This window comes from Rhamphochromis sp. 'chilingali' (genome assembly GCF_963969265.1).
Source record: "Rhamphochromis sp. 'chilingali' genome assembly, chromosome: 21".
Taxonomy (NCBI): Eukaryota; Metazoa; Chordata; class Actinopteri; order Cichliformes; family Cichlidae; genus Rhamphochromis; species Rhamphochromis sp. 'chilingali'.
In genome coordinates, this window is record NC_137949.1 from 31,083,518 (window position 1) to 31,105,183 (window position 21,666).

The 21,666-nt window shown below is 43.4% G+C and overlaps 1 protein-coding gene across 1 annotated transcript in view; it reads right to left on the reverse strand.

Moving 5' to 3' along the window:
• Window positions 1-21,666, reverse strand: part of LOC308389872 (ryanodine receptor 3) — a 115,063-nt gene that overhangs the window by 64,128 nt on the left and 29,269 nt on the right. The window contains exons 4-18 of the mRNA XM_080871461.1: window positions 11,291-11,365; window positions 11,065-11,143; window positions 10,402-10,514; window positions 9,177-9,276; window positions 8,784-8,877; window positions 7,922-7,996; window positions 7,306-7,462; window positions 6,616-6,780; window positions 6,103-6,224; window positions 5,144-5,324; window positions 4,225-4,360; window positions 3,081-3,176; window positions 2,659-2,777; window positions 770-903; window positions 238-479 (exon numbers count right to left, since the gene is read on the reverse strand). Coding sequence (XP_080727587.1) covers window positions 238-479; window positions 770-903; window positions 2,659-2,777; window positions 3,081-3,176; window positions 4,225-4,360; window positions 5,144-5,324; window positions 6,103-6,224; window positions 6,616-6,780; window positions 7,306-7,462; window positions 7,922-7,996; window positions 8,784-8,877; window positions 9,177-9,276; window positions 10,402-10,514; window positions 11,065-11,143; window positions 11,291-11,365 — 1,888 coding nt within the window. The remainder of the gene's footprint in view (window positions 1-237; window positions 480-769; window positions 904-2,658; window positions 2,778-3,080; window positions 3,177-4,224; window positions 4,361-5,143; window positions 5,325-6,102; window positions 6,225-6,615; window positions 6,781-7,305; window positions 7,463-7,921; window positions 7,997-8,783; window positions 8,878-9,176; window positions 9,277-10,401; window positions 10,515-11,064; window positions 11,144-11,290; window positions 11,366-21,666) is intronic.

The following is a 21,666-nucleotide window of genomic DNA, read 5'->3' on the forward strand; positions in this document are numbered from 1 at the left end:
CTGCTATGTGAAATACGACCTAGTGAGTTGTGCTGGCACAAATCACACCTCTACCTCCCTCTCTCACACACACATACTGTTGGATACACACATTTGCGCACAATGACACAGACTCTGGGCAAGGAGATCGTCCCTGCAGGGCACTGGTTCTGTCTAGACACAACTTGGCTGTAACCCAGGGTTACCGCTCATCTTCTAATGCTTTAGTTACTCCAGACACTGGCTTGTCCCACCCACCTGACCAGAGGTGGAGTCCATCAAAGCCGTACGAGTAGAGATCATCACCAACTCCATTACCTCCCCAGCCCTCTCCTCCTCCCGGGTAGGGTGCATAGCCTTTTGTGTTCGCCCAGCCGATTCTGAGGTGGGAGGGCTCGCTGGTCACAAAGTGGTCCACCTGGTCGATCATGAGTTCATAGTACCACTTCTTGTACTGAGCCGAGCCTTCACTCACGCCCAGGAAGATGTTCGGTCTCATGCTGGCAAAGAAGTACAATGTGACATCACCACCAGAGTTACATTTTTAATTACAATATTGTACTTTTCACTTAAAAAAAGCAAATTGCAACATTCCATACAAAGTTATTTAACTACTAAGATAAAAAACAAACCAACAAGAGATTAAAAAACATATAATGATTTCACAAAAGATCCTCACCAGATTAATAAATTGAAAGTAAGCTTTAGACTCTAGAGAAATAACTGTGGGCTGAGTTATCAGAGAAGCAAGGAGGAGAAAGATAGCAAGATAAATAAATGGCTCTCTAACCTCTGGACATCATTGACCAGCTGGGTTTGCAACAGCAGATCTCTCTTGGGCAGCAAGTGATCGCAGATGAGGTTCTGATTGGTTCGCACAGCTACGCCATTACACACACACAGTGAACAGAGCACATCTAGTATCTAAAAAAGAAGGTGAAGGAGGTAGGGATAATAAGCAACACCATCTAATGGAAGACCATAACAGCACTTAACACTCACTAATGATAACACGTTTACTTCATTTTCCCTATTATACCCCAGATGTGCATCTGCACCTGAAAATGACTAATTATACTTCACTGTCCAGGATGCTGCCGGAGGGAAAGTCCCTTTATATGCAACCACTGCATAATTACTCTGCGATTGTTACTGGGTACAAAAACATGTTAAAGAATACCCTTTTGATGTTAGCTTAACAAAGCTGTAGAACTAAATGGGCCAGGATGCTCAGCCAAGGGTGACAGCATAGAACACCTACGCTTTAGCATTGACCTTTTTCTCCTGCTTCCACTGCAAAACGGTACAGTCGGGCTGATTTACGACCCAGGCCGGCTCCTGATCTTATTTCACTGTTAAACAGACTGTTTCGTGTTAGGGGCACGCGGCTACGAAAAGCTCCAGGAGCCTTCTCAACAAGAAGAACCCCACTCATCTGTACAGTATGTACAGCTAATAGCCAGCAGATGGTCAGCTTAGCATGGAGACTGTGGCAAAGAGTGTTGCTCTTTCCAAGTTAGGTACACAAGCACCAGTGAAGTTCACATGTCGTGTGCTTCAACTGTTGAAAAAAACATTAAACACCAAGTTAATTTGCAGTTTTTATTTGAATGCTTTGTTCTAGTGCACTTCTTAGCAGGAGTAATTTGTTGTGCAGCCAGTCATAAGTCATAAGACAACTTCAATTGGTTGCATGTTATTGTGACATATTCATCGTACAGACACATAAACAAACAAAGAAAACATCACATTATTCCTTTATGCTTTTATTGGGGTTTTACATTTTTTTTCTGGTATTACTTTGTAAATCAATCTAATTTCAATGTATTTTATTTGAAAGTTTAGTATAATTATACTTGCCAACAACTACTTACAAAAGGAAGTACACAAAAAAATGGGGTAACGAGTCAGGTTTCTACAGGGAACAAAGCAATAATTATACTGTAAGTAATTTTAATCAGTCTAAACCGTGGGTGGGCAACTCCAGGCCTCAAGTGCCGGTGTCCTGCAGGTTTTAGATCTCACCCTTGGGTCAACACACCTGAATGAAAGGATTAGTTCATTACCAGGCCTCTGAGAACTTCAAGACATGTTGAGGAGGCAATTTAGCCATTTGAATCAGCTGTGTTGGATCAAGGACACATCTAAAACATGCAGGACACCGACACTCGAGGCCAGGAGTTGCCCTACCCCTGCTCTAAACCATATTTTATAATAAAGAAAACAAGACACAAATTCCATTGTAAGTAATTTTAAGTAATTTCTTGGTAATTTTGTGGAAAAACAACCAATATTTCCCCATCTTACATAAGAAGTGTGCTGTACATTTTGGTGGGTATGGAGTGGTTTAACCTCGCCTAATGTCCCAAGTGTACTACAGGAAAGTAAACAGTCCCTTTATGAGTAAACAGTGATTGTGAAAGGAAAACAAAATTAGTTAGACTTGGCTCCATCATCACGAAGGTCACATAGACCTGCAAATTTTAAAGGTATTTTTTCTTGTAGTTTCAAATAAAATACACATAAAAATTCAATTTCATTGCAGTCACGGGCCGTATTATAAAGTGTTACGCTTTTTCTTAACAGAAATTGCTGTTCTTTGTATTGCATAGTTATTTTTCAACATGTGCATAACCCAGATGTGTATTTCACCGTGTAGCAACAACACTTACTGCTTACCTTGTGGTTGCGTCCATGCTTGTACAGCAGCGATATGATGGATTTAATGTGTCCTTTCTGGATGATATTGAGCGCCTCGGGGCTCTCGATTAAAATGCAGTGCAGAACTTCCAGAATCCCTGCACAGCCGCAAAATTCATCAATTACTTAACACTCGCAAAAGACACACCAAAGGACACTCGTCAAAGACGCATTCTGTCCGCACAGAGCAACAGAAAACCCTGCTGGTGCACTCCTTACTGCACATTTAAAAAGTAAAAGTCGCTATTCCCATGATTTCAGCCAACAGTGTCACCTTTCAAAAAAAGACTCCTGTACCTGTTAAAGAATTTTAATAGTTCTGCGATGTTGCACAAAAGCTCTCTCACACTGCTGTTTCACTGCAGGCTCATGTGTATGTGTCAGAATGCTAATGAGTGTACCTGAAGAGGACTCCAGTCTCTCCAGCTTGCTCACCAGCCAGTCCAGGTTGTTGGAGAACTGTGTGCAGTTGTTGCGGTTTCCTCGGATTAACGCAGCTGCAGGACACGAGGAAAGTGTGCACGAGTCAGCGCATTGCTTAATGTGACGACTTACACAACAGAAAAACAATGTCACGCAAAGGTGAACACTTTGAATTCATGCCCAAAGCCGGTTAAGGAAGACATTGTGCTTTGACACTCTTAAACATATTAGTTTTAGAAGATGCCTTAGAGAGAAGGTGGGACCAGACATAAACATATGAGGACAAACACACCCACATGTACGTCCTAGCATGAAAAAAACAGGGTCATCCGATGCAGGGAGACAAAGAAGAAAGGAGGGAGGCATCCCAAATCCACTTAGCGCTGCGCTCAACCAGGTATGTGAAGAAGGGGGAAGGGGAACAGAGAAAGAGAGATGTGACTAGAACACTAATATGAGTCAGCAGGTGAGGTCAGTGTAAATAAGAGCGTGAAGGACATCCTTGGAGGGCAGAGAGGGCTTCAGTGTGGCGAGATGAAAGATAAACTCTACATACGGGCTATCTCAGCTTAAGAATGAAACTCATTTCAAACATGACAGGAAGAAAATCGTGCCTGCTCACAATTTTCTGCTCGTAAATGGATCTTTTTATGTGAAAGCTGCTGAAATAACAGTCGAGACAAACATTGTACTCATCAGATGGAAGATGGCAGGATATACAGACAGAGAGGAGGGAAGCAAAAAAAAAGCTTTTTCCTGCCAGGTCATTTTACTGAGATACGTCCTATATATGACGGAGCATATGGATGCAGTGCAAGAGGTTATAGTGAATTTGAAAAGGAGCGGTGATGACACTGGGCAGTAGGAACACAGAGAGCAAAACAAAACAGAGAACTGAGAGGACAGAGATGAAAATTGACATTAGGCAGCTAGAAAGAAATGAGGTCAGTGGGAAATACCCAAACACTCTATGTGTGTGTGTGTGTGTGTGTGTGTGTGTGTGTGTGTGTGTGTGTGTGTGTGTGTGTGTGTGTGTGTGTGTGTCTGTGTGTGTGTGTGTGTGTGTGTGTGTGTGTGTGTGTGTGTGTATTTGTGTGTGTGCTGTTAAGACCAGCATCTCACCCAGCAGCTCATACAGCAGGTTGAGAATGTCTTTCCAGGCCGCTCCAGCCTCCGAGCCCGCGCACTCCCCAAAATGTGCGGCGCTGTTATAGACGTTCAGTCGGTCAATACAGTTGGACACCAGAGTCAGCATGCCCTAAAAAAGAGGCAGTGACACATGTCACATGACCCACCACATGTCACTGGTATAAGAGCTTCCTCTGATGAAATCTGCCCCCAGTTTTCAGTTAGTGTAATGCAGCTTCATGATGGTCTTGTACTGGTTTATTCTACAGACTTGAAATACCTGAGATCTGATATGCTAAATGGAAAGTGTTCCAGTTATTGTGACAAGCTGACCTTCGAGATTAGAATTAAGATAGAAATGTGCTCCTTTAGTCCCCCATAGAAAGGTACATAAGATTAAAAAATCCTTAAAAGATATGTAACTTGCAAAAATCAATACTCTATGTGTCGATAATCTTCAGATATATTGCAATCAAGTCTCTTATTTTATGGTCTCTCGAAGACATTTTGACACAGTTATGCTGTTGTATCCTGTAAGATTTAACCTGCTTTTCAGTGGGTGACATCATAGGGTCCCTCAGCGAGGCAGTTGACATTTTATAATTGATGAAAGCAATTTAGAGCCTAGAAGCTTAGCAGAAAGCTCAGTGCGCTCATGCCAGCCTCAGGAAAACTGCTGACACCGTCATATAAAGTGCGTCCAAATACAGGATGCCATTGAAACAAACCACAAAGAATCAATTGGTTTCGCTTTTTCACCTCCTTCTGCAAGTTTGCCACTACTGCTAGCTTAATCACACGTGCACTCATTCACTAAAAGTGTCCCAATTGCAACCACGTTGAGATTCTTTTGCTCTGCCTGACTGCCTCGCGAGCTCTTTTTTACTAAACCTTCCTTGATGGATGAACTCACTTCCTGCTTGAAGAGGTTCTGTCTGTTTTTGAGCGAGCGCAGCTTGATCTGCCTTTCTTCGTGCTCCAGCTCGGCATCGGGGAGCTGGAAATAAGTGATGAGGTCATTAAGGGTTTGGAGCACCTCCTCCACGGGCAGAGCGACCAGTGCCCTGTTCTTAACACCCAGACAATCCAGGTCTCTGGGGGAAGTAGACAGAAAGAAAAAAACTCAATCACACATTTAACACTACTTGCCGTTTCTCAAATTCTCTCATTCATTCGAGGAAACAAACCATTGCTAAAGATACGACGACTGGGAAGCTGAACAGACTTGAGGAGAGGCAGTGATGACTAACACGATCTTTAACCCAACGGTTCATTCATGCTGAAATGCTGATTTCCGCTGGCCTGCTAAAAATAGCTCTAATCCTATGCATGGGAGCGGTGTGTGTGTGGTGGTGGTGATGGTGGGGGCTGACAGATTCCTGCCCCTAAGTCTGACCCAGGAGACAGCAAGCCCTCTGATAACAAATACAGGCAATGGAAGCATCCACGTATGTGCTTCATAGCTCACCACACATAGCAGTGATGCCACTGCATTTCTATTTGGAAACATGTGGCTGGTCCACTGAGTGAACTGCATGGGGCACTGGCACCCCACTCAGACAAAACCCACAGGCCCCTCTTGTTACATCACGAGTTATATCACACCTATGAGTCTGTGGGCTTCGAAAATAGCCTTCAGATATAATTTGCCGATGTTGGAATGTCGTTATCATCAGGCGTAATTACGCTAAACCATCATCAACGTGGGTGCTTATGAAACTTGTCCCAGTGACAGGACATTTTGCAGATTACCCTAATAAAGTGGCGAAAGACAAATGTGGGCTGCAATTTGGTTTAATTGGCTAATTTGTGCAATCACATCCCTGTGTGCTGAAGTGAGCAACGGCACCGTTTTGTCACCGTGTAGCGTACCTGATGAATCGCTTAAAGAGAAGCGTGGTGTTGCGGATGATGCGCGCGGCGCGGGACTCCTCGTGCTGACAGCGCTGGAGGGTCAATCCGTCATCCATGTGACCTTCAGAATGCAGGCATGCCTTGAGAGGACGCCACAGGGCGAGAAAAGGGCGAGAAACATTGCCATGAGACGATATAAAGAAATGAGTAAAGAAATGAAGGAGGAGAACGCACTGAGCCACGGTGTCTGGAACACAGGTGCTGACACTACAGGCCACCTGGCTGTGTTTACATGCCGCACGCACGCACACCCCCTCTGCAACAGTAGCCAGGAGACGAGGTCTATATTTAGCAGAGGCAGAGATATGAGATGCAAACTAACAGAGGATCATCTTAACTCAATCAAGTCATTACTCTCGAAATAATTATCCACTCAAAGGAGTGTGATTTATTTATTAATGCTCCTTGTTTTCTCCATGTGCCTTGCATCTAAAGACAGAGCAGTGTGCGCTCGCGTATGTCGCCACTCACTCTTCTCTTGAGGGGACCCAGACGAGCAGATTTGACATCGGGCGCCTGGTACGAGAGCCAGAGACCCGCGGCCACGTGCATGATGAAGCAGATCGAGTCCCCGTATTTAATCTCAGCCACTCCCATTCCCTCGATGTCGCGCTTGGGGCTCTGCTCCAGCTTCTCCTGCACAGAAAGGAAGGAAAAGAGACCCAGATTTGCTCTTAATCAAACCACGACCAAATATTAGCTGCATCTACAACTTAAAGCTCTCCGCCCATCACAAGCAAGAAGGCTGTATTTGTTTTGCTTTTAGGATTAGATGTAAATAATGTAAATCAAGTCAGCTGCTTAACATATTCTGCAAGACATGCTTCAGATCCACACTGGAAGGGGGTCAGTAATTGGTTCAGCATCACTATTCATTTCAAGAAACTATATTGAACAGAGTAGTTAAACGGTCGCTTCAGTTAGAGTCGGCAAGTTCAGCTAAATTAACCTCAATGGTGTCGTTTTCGCTCGTCCAATAATTCTTGCAATTTTCATTGTCCTTGAAAAAGCTGTGATTTTCCAGCCCAAGGATATTTGGCAGTTCATTCGTAAAAGGTTAATAGGTGATCCTTCATAAAGCCTTCTTGCTGGTGTTTAAATGGGAAAGGGTGTGGCTGATCCTGTATGATGCAGTTCATTTCTGTGTGCATGTGTCCTTACCTTAGAGGCTCTGAAGCAGAAGGCCGTTGCAACGGTGTCAGACCTCTCCCGATCCTGAAGCACCAGCCCCCTGTCCTCCGTTAGAGCCAGGTAGTGACCGGTGGTCAGGTGCCGTAGCCGGAAGGGCTGACCCCAGCGGATGTGGCTCCCGCTCCAGCTGTCAACGCCACAACCGCACATTAATATTAAGCATACACAAAAATGTTCAGTTCACAAACCCAGGGAGATTTGCTAATTAGCTGATCTAAAAAAAACTGCTGCCAGCTGTTAATTATCTAGTAGATATGAATTGAATCAGTTGGAAACGGATGAAAACATTTTTGTAATTATGCACCTTTTTTTTCCTTTTTAGGAAACAGGAAAGTCTAAACAAACAGCATCAAAAACATGGCAGAAATCAAAGGGGAACGGCAGCAAAGACAGAGGGAAAGAGAAAGAGGGGATAAGGCAGAGGCCAAAGTGCAGCAGTGAGGAAAGGAGAACAGATAAAATGGAAACAATGAACAAAAGACAGAAAAGAAAGGTGGAAAGGACAGCGATGAACTAAACAAAAACAAAGGAGAGAGTTACAGGAAGAAAGGCAACAGATAAAAGATCACATGAAACACAAAACCACCTGATTCGGAGTGGCTCCAGCCTCCACAAGGACCTCGCCTTGGCACCAGCTTTACCCGTCTCATAGTTGACTATCCTGAGGATGAGAGAGAAGCATGAGTGTGTGTGTGTGCGTGGGCAGATGCTTTAACTGTCTAGCTGCCACGGACACTCTCAAGGTCATTCATCCCGGCCCTCTCTCCTCTCATTTGTCACACTGATATTCACAGACAAGATGTTTGACTTTGGCACATAAGCACGCTGTTTTTACTCTGCCGACTGCGCCGTCACATCCTTCAAACACAGACGAGTCCCGATAAATCGCAGCTACGCCGTCTCTCAGTGATATGGGTGACTAGGTCCCAAGATAAAAGAAATCGCTCATCGACCCCTTGGTGACAGTTTGGAGTGCGTTTGATCTGCCCCAGAAAAATGTGAGACCTCTAAAAAGCACGCTCCATCTGTGAAATATCAAGGAGTAAAAGCCAAAGCTAGAAATTAGAATTAAATCTAATCCTGCCCCCATATTTGCCACGCTCCGGTCTAAAAACAGAAACTGTGTGCACGTCGTGTGTATCACAGAGGAAGACGCACACATCTTTTGGCACCTGGCTGAATGTGTACGGGCCCGTGTAGTGCCCGCTGTTTTGACCCACTTCAGGCCCAGTGTGCCATTATTCAGCGCTCTGCCTTATGTGAGTTGGCACCAAGCAGCTATGCTGTAGGTAAAAATAACACCGCAGCCATTTTGGCTCCCGTGGGGAGGGGGGCGGGGGTTACACTGGTCACAGAGCGTGGTGGAAACAGAGGGCTGGCAGCTCCATTAGCTTCTCATGTGCTGTGTAACTACTTTAGCTTTGCCCCTGCGATGCTGTGTTAGGCACCTCTGCTGCTCTTCACTCTGGTCTGATCCCGGGATTGTAACAACCTCGTCATGTCCGTGGAACAGCCGCATCACGTGACCACCTAACAGGTAGCCTATTGGAGAAGGACAAAGAAAAGATTTGGCATCTCAGAGATGAAATCAGGAAAAATAGACAATCCATATCACAGAGGTTTAAGTGTTTAACTGCCATATTTAAGTGTTTTACCCATTTTTAAATACAGTTAGAAACATTAAACTCGTTGCAAATTTAGCCACTGTCACCTGGATTTGACTGAATATGCAGAAAATTCAAATTATATGGGCTGCAAAATTCATCACAACACTGTCTTCAAGTATATTTGTCTCTCTTTTTTACCTGAAGGTATATCAAATGATTATGTAAAGTCTCTACCTTCTTCTATGTTGCTACCAGAGCAGATGGGATGGACGTTCCACAGAGTCTGCATGAAGGAAGCGTCCACCTGGATGTTGCCACTTGAGATGGATAAATGCTGCAGGAAAGAGCACATCCAGCTTTCACTTTTGTGTACAACTACAGAAATATGCAAGTGACAGCACTGTGATCTTATGAGCAATCAGCAATGTATCTACATCTTTACGAGCCACATGTTTGATTTGGCAAAACCTTCACATCAGATGCCCTACCTGACGTGACCTCCCCCATTTATGTGAGCTTGGGATCGACACTAGGAGTGCACTTGCTTGTGACCTGGGTTTGTAATGCATGATTGTATTGATTCAACTTGAAAAGGATGATGAGTTGTCAGTTGGAGCTTGAAAGTCTATTACCACTGATGCAGAAGAAGACTCCAATTTACCGATGAGCGCTCAGGGATACACAAACAGATTATAATGTAGAGAATATGTGTGTGTGTGTGTGTGGTTTCCACAGTGTTTGTGCATCCAAAAAACAAATTTTGTGGCAGCTGTGTCCTGATCATCCTCCTTCCCCAGAGTCTCCTGCAGCCCTCTCAGTGCTTGTGTGTCTTCACATACCACAGTGTGTGTGACAGCTGGGACAGACTACCAGATTGGCATTGCTGACTGTAAGGCGATAGTGGTCATCTGTCCGTGCCCCCAACTGCCGTGGGGCTGTAAGCACCGCCTGGCTGCTGTCACAAACTTCACGGATCATGGAGAACATGTTTCCCAGGGTTAGCGTCCGAGTCCGTGTGCTCAGTGGGCAAAGTTAGTCTAAAAGTGAAAGTTACCCGCTGCTGAAAAAGTTAGAATCATAGCTGCAGAGGAGAGGAATGTTTGGGCGTGACCAGAATGATTACGTAGGAGCTTGATTTGAAAAGGCACTGGAAGCAAAGAAATCATAATCCCCCCCAGAGATCAGACGTGATGCAGTGCAGATCAAATTTTGCTTAATGTAATTGTATGCATTTTTGCAGTCATCCGGAGGGGGAAAAAAGTTGTTGCTTTTAATGTTAAGCCTCCAGCTGGAGAGAGGTCACGGAGAGAGCTGCAGCATGTGGTAACAGGATTGCTATAATCTGAAATTTTGCCACATCAGGGGAGTAGAATTGATGCGCTCCTACCAAGACCTCTGTGTTATGATCACTCAAATGCACGCACACACACACATACACACCGGCAAACACTAGACTTACAAGGTATCGCTCTGAGGACACGCTGACGAGGATGAGGTCATCGCCGATGCGTACTTTCTCTCCCTCTGATCTCTGCTTGGAGGCTGGATGGATTGTCCACCAGCAAGCCTCACCTGCAACAGTAAGCGCACGCATACACAAACACGTTTCTTCTATATTTTTAATCAAACACCACTGCCCAAATACCCCCTGTAATTACTAATATTGTCGCAGTGGGCTGAAGATGAGGGCACATGGGTCACCGCAGCAAGATTTTCAAGTGAAATTGAGGCGACTGCTCATCGAGCGTATCACATGATGCAATTAACAAGTGCAAACAGAAGTGGGTCCAGGTATCAGCCTGCCACACATGAGGGTGTTAAATATTCTGCACAGATGAAATCATAGCTGACAACAAGAAGCACAAAGTAAGTGTACACTGCTTCACTGTGGGAGGGGGGGTATCAACTGAGATTCTGAAAAGACAAACAGTGAAATTCACTCGCAAACAAACGAAGAGCGGGAAGAAAGATAAAGAGGGGACGTTCAGACAGCGAAGAGGAGGTTAGATAGATTTAAAGAAGCAGACGGAGGCGGAACAAAGACGGAGAGAGACAGGCGTAGCGACAATGACAAAGGGAACGGAGGAAGATAAAAGGGAACTGCACCGGAGCTTTTATTTACCTGTTGAATCCTCCTGCAGGCCGACATCAAAGGAAAGCTTATCTGTCTGTGACCTTGATGTCTTCAAACAGGCCAGGTACTGTGGTCAACACACACATCAAACCACAAAAGACAGAGCTGTCACACGCTTCCTGTATTTGACAAGGGTCATTTTTGATATACCGTATAAATCAACCGTTATAATCTGTCGTGATTTGTTTAGCGGGGATTGTTTGAGATCTCTCACCATAGAGCTGAAGGAATGCCGCAGGAGGATGGCGTGTCCGTACAGCAGAGTCTTGTGTCCGCCACTCTGCGCTGCCTATAGAGACGATTCACAAACACATGTACACAAGCGCATAGTTACATGTCAGCTCAGTGTTCTGTCAGAACAACCCCAGTGGTCTCCCTCCAACCGCTTCAATCGAACCTCTGACACTGAATGTTGACCTCATCGACGACTAGGGTGACCTCAAGCTGGGGGCACGCATCTCCTGGGGAGGGTTTGCACCCAGTCTCTCCAATGAACACATGCAATCTGCTCCTGTATCCGTGAGTGAGCAGGATACGGGCTCATCTTTCCAGCACTCCAGTTACAGGAATGTGGGAGGATGCACACTGTAAACTACTGTCAGTCTCTGGATGCAATGTCAGTATTAGCAGACAATGACTCCATCGCCTTGGGGATTGGGTTAAGATGCAGGAGGGGGAACAATTAATATATCTATTGGGAGAAATGCAAAAGGGGGTGTTTTTTTTTCTCTTTGGCAATCAACTCCCATGTTACTCACCTTCCTTATGAGCCTCTAGGAAGCATTAAGGTAAGAAAGAGTGTTATTATTCAGAAAAGAGCTACTGTTCTCCTGAGCCTGTCTGCTTTAGGTGGTACAAATTTAGGGCCACACACAGCTGTTACTTATTTAAAGGAATGAAGAAAAAGAAGCTGACAATCTTTTTTTGTGTGTGTTTTACAGTGAAGCCACTGGAAAACAAATATTTTCTACAAGCCAAGCAGGATACTAACTATACAGTATGTTTCCAGCAAAGCTGAGTTTATTCTATGCAATTTTACAAAATTGTAGTTACGTAATATCCAAGCGCTATGTGAATCATGGCTCGTTTTATAAAATCATAGTGTGGTCCTACATCTTCTTTTGCCGCGTTTCTATTTCTCTCTCTATCCCCCTCAGTTGGCTACTGGGACAATAGCGGGCCTGTGATTTGATGCAGTTGTGTTCTGCAGACTGCAGTACTGGCTTTCAGGCTTCTTCTGTGCTGCTGGTAACTGCTCTAAGCTGGCTGAGGGGCTGAGTCTAATGCAGTGAGGCATGCAGCACTGCAATCACCACAGCGGATAAACCCCAAACTCACTTTCCTGTCCCAATGACGGGCTGTGCATGATCAGCAAGAAAAGTTATTTTCTAAATGTAGAGACACATTGCAGCAAAAACGTAATATAACTTAAGCATGTGAAAAGAGCAAAGCTGTTATAACCCCTGGATGAATGAACCATATGGGAGAAAACTTTTGAATGATGCTGTCTCCAACTATAGATCACAAACCGCCGTATCCAGTGCCAGAAATAATTATTATTTGATCCAATGCTGAAACTGCAATTTTGTTCATTTACGTAGAAATGAAAAGTCTCAGATTTTCATGATAGAGAGCAACTACAGAAAAAATACAATACTCAAAAGTTATAAATCAGTTTCCACGTCATTTAATATTTGATCTCTTACAATCCAGCCTGCCTCCAACAGACTAGGTGTATGTCCATGTGGCACACAGATTACAATCAATTAATCAATCAATTACAGATATTCTGTTACCTTCACACCAAGCTTGGGCAGCTGTTGGTTTGGTTATTCAGAAATAGAAGAAATATAAAATAACTATCAATCGCCCTGAGTCTGGAACTCCATGCAAGATCTTGCCTCATGGGATGAGGATAATCATGAAAAAGGCAGTGTATTAGCCCTATGAGCTTGTTAGTGATCTGAAGGCAATTGGGACCATTGGTAACACACTATAATGGATTGAAATCTGGCAGCACCTGCAACACCCCCCGCTCAAGAAGGCACACGTACAGGCTTGTCTTAAGTTATGAATTAGGAATCATTTAAGAATCTAAATGATTCAGAAAAGATTGGGAGAAAGTAATGAAGTCAGATGAAACCAAAACGATGCTCTTTGGCACTTTTTCTGCTAAGTTACAGGATGACTTCACTACACTGACAGCCAGTGGATGGGAAGATGTAGCATAATATATCAGATGAGAACCTCCTTCCTTCAGTTAACATAGGTCTTTCAGCATGACAGTGACACATCACCAAGGTAACAAAGGAGTAGCTAAAGAAGAAGACCATTATGGTTATGGAGTAGCCTAGCCAGTCTCCAGACCTCAGTCCTACAGAAAATCTGTGGAGGAAGCTGAAGCATTAAGACAAATTACTTATTCCACTGAATGACATGCAAATCATTCTTTAATTCATAACTTTATTAAATTCATTCATTCATTCATTCATTCACTTCCGCTTCTCCTTTTCTATGGAACGCCAGGACTGCCATAATGAATTAATTAAATACACCATTAAATAATTAATTAAATGTGGCAATAATTAATTAAAATTGGAATTAATTAATTAAATAAATAGTTATGACACATGTAATTAATTAATTATTGACACATTTAATTAATTATTTATGTATTTCACATTTTAATTAATTATTGACACATTTAATTAATTATTTAATGATATATTTATTTATTTCATTTTGGCAGTCCTGACGCCTGGCTCTCGTCATGAAATAATTTTATCTGTCAGCCTCACCCATCAAACTCAGGGGGCGGGGTTAATGCTGCCCATGCAGCTTCTCTAACATTTGATTGGTTGCCGTGCAAAGTAAGTCAAAACAGGTCGATCCTAGAAAATCGATTGCTTGTGTAGACTTGGGGCAGCCAGTTATCCCAGAATGCAGATCAAATCACAAGCAGCAATGGTGGTGGTGTAGTTTTAAAATACCCCGTTTTTCTGTCACCAGCTACACTTTTAACAGTGTTTTAGCCGCGAATGTCGCGCCGTATGTCTGGTCAGGTTGTCAACATAGAACATGTTTGCAAAAGTGCTCAGATGTTTTCAGAGATTTCACTAGCTCTGCTAACAGTTAGCATGCAGAGCGCACCGAGGGGGTACATTAACCGGTTTGTTTACATATTCCACTCTCCGTGTTCCACATGTTGCATTCGCAGATTCTCATTTTCACCGAACGATCGTCTCTTTCCGCCTGGTCTTGTGTCTCTGTGCTTCTGTAACATAAAGAACGAGCTGACATTTTTCTCACGAAACCAGCGATCAGCTCAACAGACCCTCAGTTTACCTGCATGCATCCTCCTCCTCATCTGTCAGCTGTTTAACACCTGCTGCTAATTCAAGAAACACGCCTAGTTACCTGGTGATAGTCACAGTTTAACTGGGCAGCCGGTGCTCGATATAACGCAATGTCAGCGCATTTTTCTGCACAAGATAAGTAAATATAGTGTTTTCCCCGAGCGCAGAGCTGCTGGAGCTTGTTTCCTTACAGAGCACTTTATAGGCGAACAGCTTTATCAGCGGCTGATGTCCAATCACCAGCACACAGCTTTCAAACCTCAGCTGAGTTTTAGCTCTCAGTGGTTAAACGCTGGACTTCATTCACTCAGGTTCTGTCTGTCGGGTCACGTTTACTTCGCTGTTTTATTTACAACTGAGCAAATCGGTTTGGCTGAGGTTAAAGTTACGTTTCATAACTGCATAGTTTCACAGACGTTTAATGGTTCACTGGCACATGTGTTAGACTGAACTATCATCTAAATATCATCTGTTTTTTAATAGTTATTCAACTGTATTCTAAGCACCAGCTGTCTGTTAGAATGTGATTTTTTTTTCTCTCTCTGTTGGCAGAGGTATAAAAATGCGCAGGAAAATCTGACATGCATGGCGAACTTCACCGACGATATTTAGGGAGGAATAAACACACATCAAACATAAATGAACCATTTGTCTGTCTCCATAATTGAGAGAATTTTCTCTTCTTATCTCAACACTCTCTCTCTCTCTCTCTCTCTCTCTCTCTCTTTTTTTTTTTCTTTTTTTTTGCTTTTTCGGTCATGTTATGTTTACCTGTCAAAGGCTTGTTACAAACTATGAAACACATTGTGCAGACTTCTGGATGTTAGAAGAAAACTAATACTGCTCATGAATGAGACTAAAGGCAGGAAGGTGTCCTTTAAAACTAAACATGTTAATAGGACCTCCCTGTTTATATCATAGTTTATGATATAGCACGTGTATTTCAGTAATAGCCTGCTGAGGCCACTATACGTGCTGGCCTCATATCAAATGTGAAGGCAGACTGAGTCTATGTTTGACGTTTTTTATATCTAATCTTCCTTTTCAAACATTTAAACAGCAGCGAGTCTGCAGCTGAGGGAATACAAACTCAAACTGTCGGAACAGGTTTGCTCGTTTCTTGGATTCATTTGGTGATTTATTAAATGTATAACTGTTATTCTAATCTGCTGCCGAGTCTCTTACACTTTTCTTTATGCTGTATATTTTCACGTCTCTGGAATAGTTGGCAGTTAGATAGTCAGCTGGGAAACTTTGTGTTAACTCATGGAGCTGAGGATATCGTGGATATGCTGACCTCGCTGCGTGGTGTACAGAGCGAGGTCAGCATGATTAATATTCACAATAAAAATATTAGCCGAACATCATGAAGTCTGTATGTGTTTCATAGTGTCGAACAACCTTTGTACAGTTAAAGCCAGCAGTTACTACATGACGGAAACACCAACGTTATCTCTTTTATGTGTTTATACACAGGTCACGCTGATTACTGAACAAAAACCCAAAGATCAGATGTTAAACAGATTTATTTGCTCTCTCTCCTCCTTAAACATGTTTTTAATGTTAGTTATAATTCAGAATTGGCGACTGAAACACGTAGGACACATAAGAACATCAGGAAATAAAACATCGATAAATATAACCTCAGTAAAAGAAGTCAGCGGGGGTTACTACAGCTGTGTACCGGGGCCTGCGCTTTGTCGGTGGGATTGCTTGCGAGGCGAGCGGGTCTATCCCACGCTTTGCCGTGAGACTGGGCAGACATCTCCGAAATCATCGAAGCACTTTTGCAAAGAGGCTGTATCTTGACAAACCGACCAGACACATGAAGATTAAACCACTACATTCTCGGCTAAAAAAATATTAAAACGGTATTTGGTGACACACAAACAGGGTTTTTCAAAGCTCAGTTCTGTTAGCTTCCACATGCCGGTTGTTGTGTGCTAGAAACAATGGCCACCAGGCCAAAGCAATGGTTTTGACTCGATCAGCGTTAACCCCGCCCCCTGAGTTTGATGGGTGAGGTTGACAGATAAAATTATTTCATGATGAGAGCCAGGCGCCAGGACTGCCAAAATGAAATAAATAAATATATCATTAAATAATTAATTAAATGTGTCAATAATTAATGAAATGTGTCAATAATTAATTAAAATGTGAAATACATAAATAATTAATTAAATGTGTCAATAATTAATTAATTAAATGTGTCAATAATTAATTAAAATGTGAAATACATAAATAATTAATTAAATGTGTCAATAATTAATGAAATGTGTCAATAATTAATTAAAATGTGAAATACATAAATAATTAATTAAATGTGTCAATAATTAATTAATTACATGTGTCATAACTATTTATTTAATTAATTAATTCCAATTTTAATTAATTATTGCCACATTTAATTAATTATTTAATGGTGTATTTAATTAATTCATTATGGCAGTCCTGGCGTTCCATACTTTTCAGGGTCGCGGGGGGGGCGCTGGAGCCTATCCCAGCTGTCATAGGGCGAGAGGCGGGGTCCACCCTGGACAGGTCGCCAGTCTGTCGCAGGGCCAACACACAGGGACAGACAAACGTTCGCACTCAGATTCACACCTAGTGGCAATTTGGATTATCCACTTAACCTACAAGTTTATTAAATGTGTTTTTTTTCTGGAACTCTGGTTGATATACTGTTTCTCAACATTTAAATGAAACTACTAGGAAAATTGAGAGAAATTATGGATTTCTTTGGAAGCGAGGAAACTTACAAATTCAGCTGGGGATCAAATAATTATTTCCCCACTGCATGGTGTGTGAGCCTGCAGCAGGTATTCCCCAGTGACCAGTCTTACCACTCGCCCATTCTGACCAGCAACCCTCCAATATGGGCTGGGATACTTTATATTAGTAAAGACAAATTTGCACTTAGTAATTATTAGTGGATACTGATCTGAATGCGGCCTGGCATTTACACTAGTTGCTGTGTGTTGTCTTTGCAGGTACCTTGTTGTGCCCTTTGTGTCTCTGTGCCTTCCGGCTAAAACCGCTTGAACTGCCTGAACTCAACAACCATTTGCTCCAGCCACTGTCTATTGATGAGCCCATCTGTTCAAAGACATATTGATTTCAGAGCCTCAGCCGAGACATATTCAACCTCCATTTCCCCTTTAATGGCGCTTCCTCCAGTGACATTTCAGTGCAGGCAAGAATGATGAATAGGTAGACAATATCGAAAACAGATAAACGTGAGAGGAGAGAACGCACTCGAGTGACACGGTTCAAATTGCCAATCCAAGAAGTCTAAAAAGTCTCTGGAGTATTTGCTACACGGGTACGTAAAGTGAGACGGGTTACAATATAAATGTTTGTGATAAGTAAATCCAATAGGTGTATGTACACGAGAATTCATCTCAAAAATAAGGTCAATTTGATCTTTGAATTTAGTGTTTATAGTTTTTTTTTTATTGATTAAAGGAGGAAAAGAGGTCAAAATACTTCTCTACTCTCAGCCAGCTGGAGGCATCGTTAGAGTCTCAGTCTGACTGACAGTCTGCTCAGACTCGAGCAGGCAACGTTTATTTATTTATTCCTTTTTTAACTGATTGTAAAGTAGGAACCAAAATCAGCAGCTTAACTGACCTAAGTAACATTTCCTGTCATTCCTGTTTTATCAGGTTTGAACATTTGTTTTAGATGCTTATGCATCGTAATGTAACATCATATCAGCAGCATATCACCGTGGGCAGCACGGTGGCACGGTGGTTAGCACTGTTGCCTCACAGCAAGAAGGTCCTGAGTTCAGTTTCTATGTGGAGTTTGCACGTTCTCCCGTGTTTGTGTGGGTACTCCGGCTTCCTCCCACAGTCCAAAGACATGCACTTAGTGGGGGTGGGTTAATTGGCCATAGGTCTCTGTCTCTGTCTATGTGTATGTGTTAGCCCTGCGACAGACCGGCGACCTGGCCAGGGTGTTACCCCGTCTCTCGTCCTAAGACAGCTAGGATAGGCTCCAGCCCCGCCGAAACCCCGAAAAACGATAAGCGAATGGATGAGTGACATCTCGAGCTCTAGTTCACACCTTGTCTATTATTTGTAGTAGAAGTAGTGTTTCTGTTTGTGCTCCTGCTTTGGTTCTTTTGTGTTTCTTTGTCGTGGCATCCTGGCTATCTTCACTTGTACGTTAGTTGAATTTCACCTGTTTCAGTTTCCTAATCAGCCCTCAGTTTGCCCTCAGTTTGCCTACCAGCCTGGCATTGGAGCGGATGATGCCGTCATTCACCTCCTACATCGTTCCCTCGCTCACCTGGAGACCGCTGGAAGCACTGTGAGAATCATGTTCTTTGATTTCTCCAGTGCCTTCAACACCATTCTTCCCTCGGTTCTAAAGGACAAGCTGGTGAACTCTGGAGTGGACCATCACCTCACTACCTGGATTTTGGACTACCTCACCGACCGACCACAGTATGTGAGGACTCAGGGCTGTGTGTCGGACAGGGTCGTCTGCAGTACGGGGGCCCCACAGGGAACGGTTCTGGCTCCGTTCCTCTTCACCATCTACACTGCAGACTTCTCCCACAATTCCACCCAGTGCTTCCTGCAGAAGTTCTCTGATGACTCTGCAATAGTCGGCCTCATCACTGAGGGGGACGACAAGGAGTACAGAGGACTGACCCAAGACTTTGTGGACTGGTGCCAGCTGAACTACCTCCAGATCAACGCCAGTAAAACCAAGGAACTGGTGGTAGACTTCCGCAGGCACAAGCATTCTCCACTGCAACCACTGAACATCCAGGGTATGGACATTGAGGCTGTGGACAGCTACAGGTACCTTGGTGTTCATCTGAACAACAGACTGGACTGGACTCATAACTCAGACGCCCTCTACAGGAAAGGGCAGAGCAGGTTGTACCTGCTGCGGAGACTCAGGTCGTTTGGAGTGGAGGGCCCACTCCTGAAGAAATTCTATGACTCTGTTGTGGCTTCTGCTATCTTTTATGGTGTGGTCTGCTGGGGCGGCAGCATCTCTGCTGGGGACAGGAAGAGACTGAACAGGGTGATCCGAAGGGCCAGCTCTGTTCTAGGATGCCCTCTGGACCCAGTGGAGGTGGTGAGTGACAGGAGAACGGCGGCTAAGCTGTCATCCCTGTTGGACAACATCTCCCACCCCATGCAGCAGACTGTGACAGCACTGAGCAGCTCCTTCAGTGGGAGACTGCGGCACCCACGGTGTGGGACGGAGAGATTTCGCAGGTCTTTCCTCCCCACTGCTGTCAGACTCCATAATAAAGACTTTAACTGATCAAGCACACACATCCACACATGTGCAATAACACTAAGTGCAATAATCCTTTCTGTCATCGTTGTATTTTTACTCAGTTGTATATAGTATTTGTATTTGTATTCTATTTTTATCTTATTGTATATTTATTTTATTTTATTCTACTGTATATAGTATTTTATTTTATTCTATTCTGTACAGTTGTGTATTCTAATTTTTGCCTCATAACTTTTGCACTGTCCACTTCCTGCTGTGACAAAACAAATTTCCCACGTGTGGGACTAATAAAGGTTATCTTATCTTATCTTATCTTATCTTAGTGTATAAATAGTCCTGTGTTGCTCTTTGTGGTATTGTATGTTGTCCTTTTCATTTTCTGTGTTTTCCCATGTTGCTATTTCCTGTGTCTTTTTGGAGTTCACTTCCTGTTTTCCTCTGTTTGGTCTGAATTTGCGTGAACTGAACTGAAGTATTTCAATGTTACAGCTGAGCAGATAAAAAGCAGGTGCAAAGTGATGCCTGCAGAGCCCCTTTCTCATTGAGTGCAGAGGAGGAGCAGAGGCCAGTAGTACGAAGCAGGATTTGGGTTTTCAGTATTACAAAGGCAGTTCACTTCTTAGCAGACTGCATCACCATGGCAACTTATACTGCAGATCTAACCTGATACTGAGTAGGATATCCTTGAGATTAGCGATCAGCATGTGTGAAATCACCACCTACTGACCAATCAGTTCTCCGGAAAATGGTGTCACTACTATTCCAGCATTACCTGCGAGATATTCCTGGAAGGGTGAAGATGGTAAGAGCATCTCAATTCGTTTAATCGAGTCTGAAGTCATTGTCTCTCCCTGATGAGCATCAGTAAGACATTTAGATTCGTCTTCCATGTTGTAGTTGACCTTATACCAAATGTTTCCAAAGCACTTCACTCAACAATCTTCCACACACACACACACACACACACACACACACACACACACACACACACACACACACACACACACACACACACACACACACACACACACACACACACACACACAGCTGCTTTGTCTGCAGTAGCTGTGTTGCTTGCTGCCTGCTCTGCCAGTAGATCTCTCCATGTGTGTGATTGGCAAGATGCTGCCAACGCAGCCCCATTCATGCGAACGCACTCACAGCTCCACTGGGAAACCCTGGGTTGACTTATTGACTTGATTACCACCTTCCTGTGTCTGCTTAGCCTGACTGCCAGTGTCGGTGCAAGTGAAGCCAGATAACAGAAAAATATTCAGAGTATGTTGAACTTGATTCACAGCACAGAGCCCAGGACAAGATGTGTGTTTATGTTTGCCAGCTAGATACAAATGAGACTTGAGCAGCTAAATTTGGTTGTTTAAAATCTATGGCTCAAACTGTCATCTGGCTGATAGTGAGTCAGTGTGGCTGACAAAACGAATTTGATTGGCTATGTGGAAACAAGTTTGCCTTCTACAGAGATGAGGGACGAACAGAAGGCCAAACAAATTAGCGATAAGGAGACGATGTTTTGATGCCAGACTGAAATGTAAATCGGTGCATAATTCCTTTCCCAAAAGGAGAAGAGAGAGAGGCAAGCTAACTCCAGTGTTATTTTAAGCCTTTTAAAGGTGCTGATGCAAGAAGGATGGTCAACCATGTTCATTTGAGCTTTGATCTAGCGTTTAATATTTTGGAGCTCCCTTTTTCTCCGCCGCAGCTCGCAATTTCCTGCTAACACCGCCCACAGCAGCAGTGGAACCAATGGTCTTGACTCGTGTCATTCTGCTGCACAGACAAGATCCACTCCTGACATCTCCATTTATCTCTGAAGTAAAGCCATTAAATATGTGCCTTAACAACTAAAGATTTATGGAAATTCTCACATCCTTAACCACATGGTATTAAAGGATGAACAGACCAAATCATGCAGAGAGCTTATGAGACTAAATCAATCGTGATCGCTTTC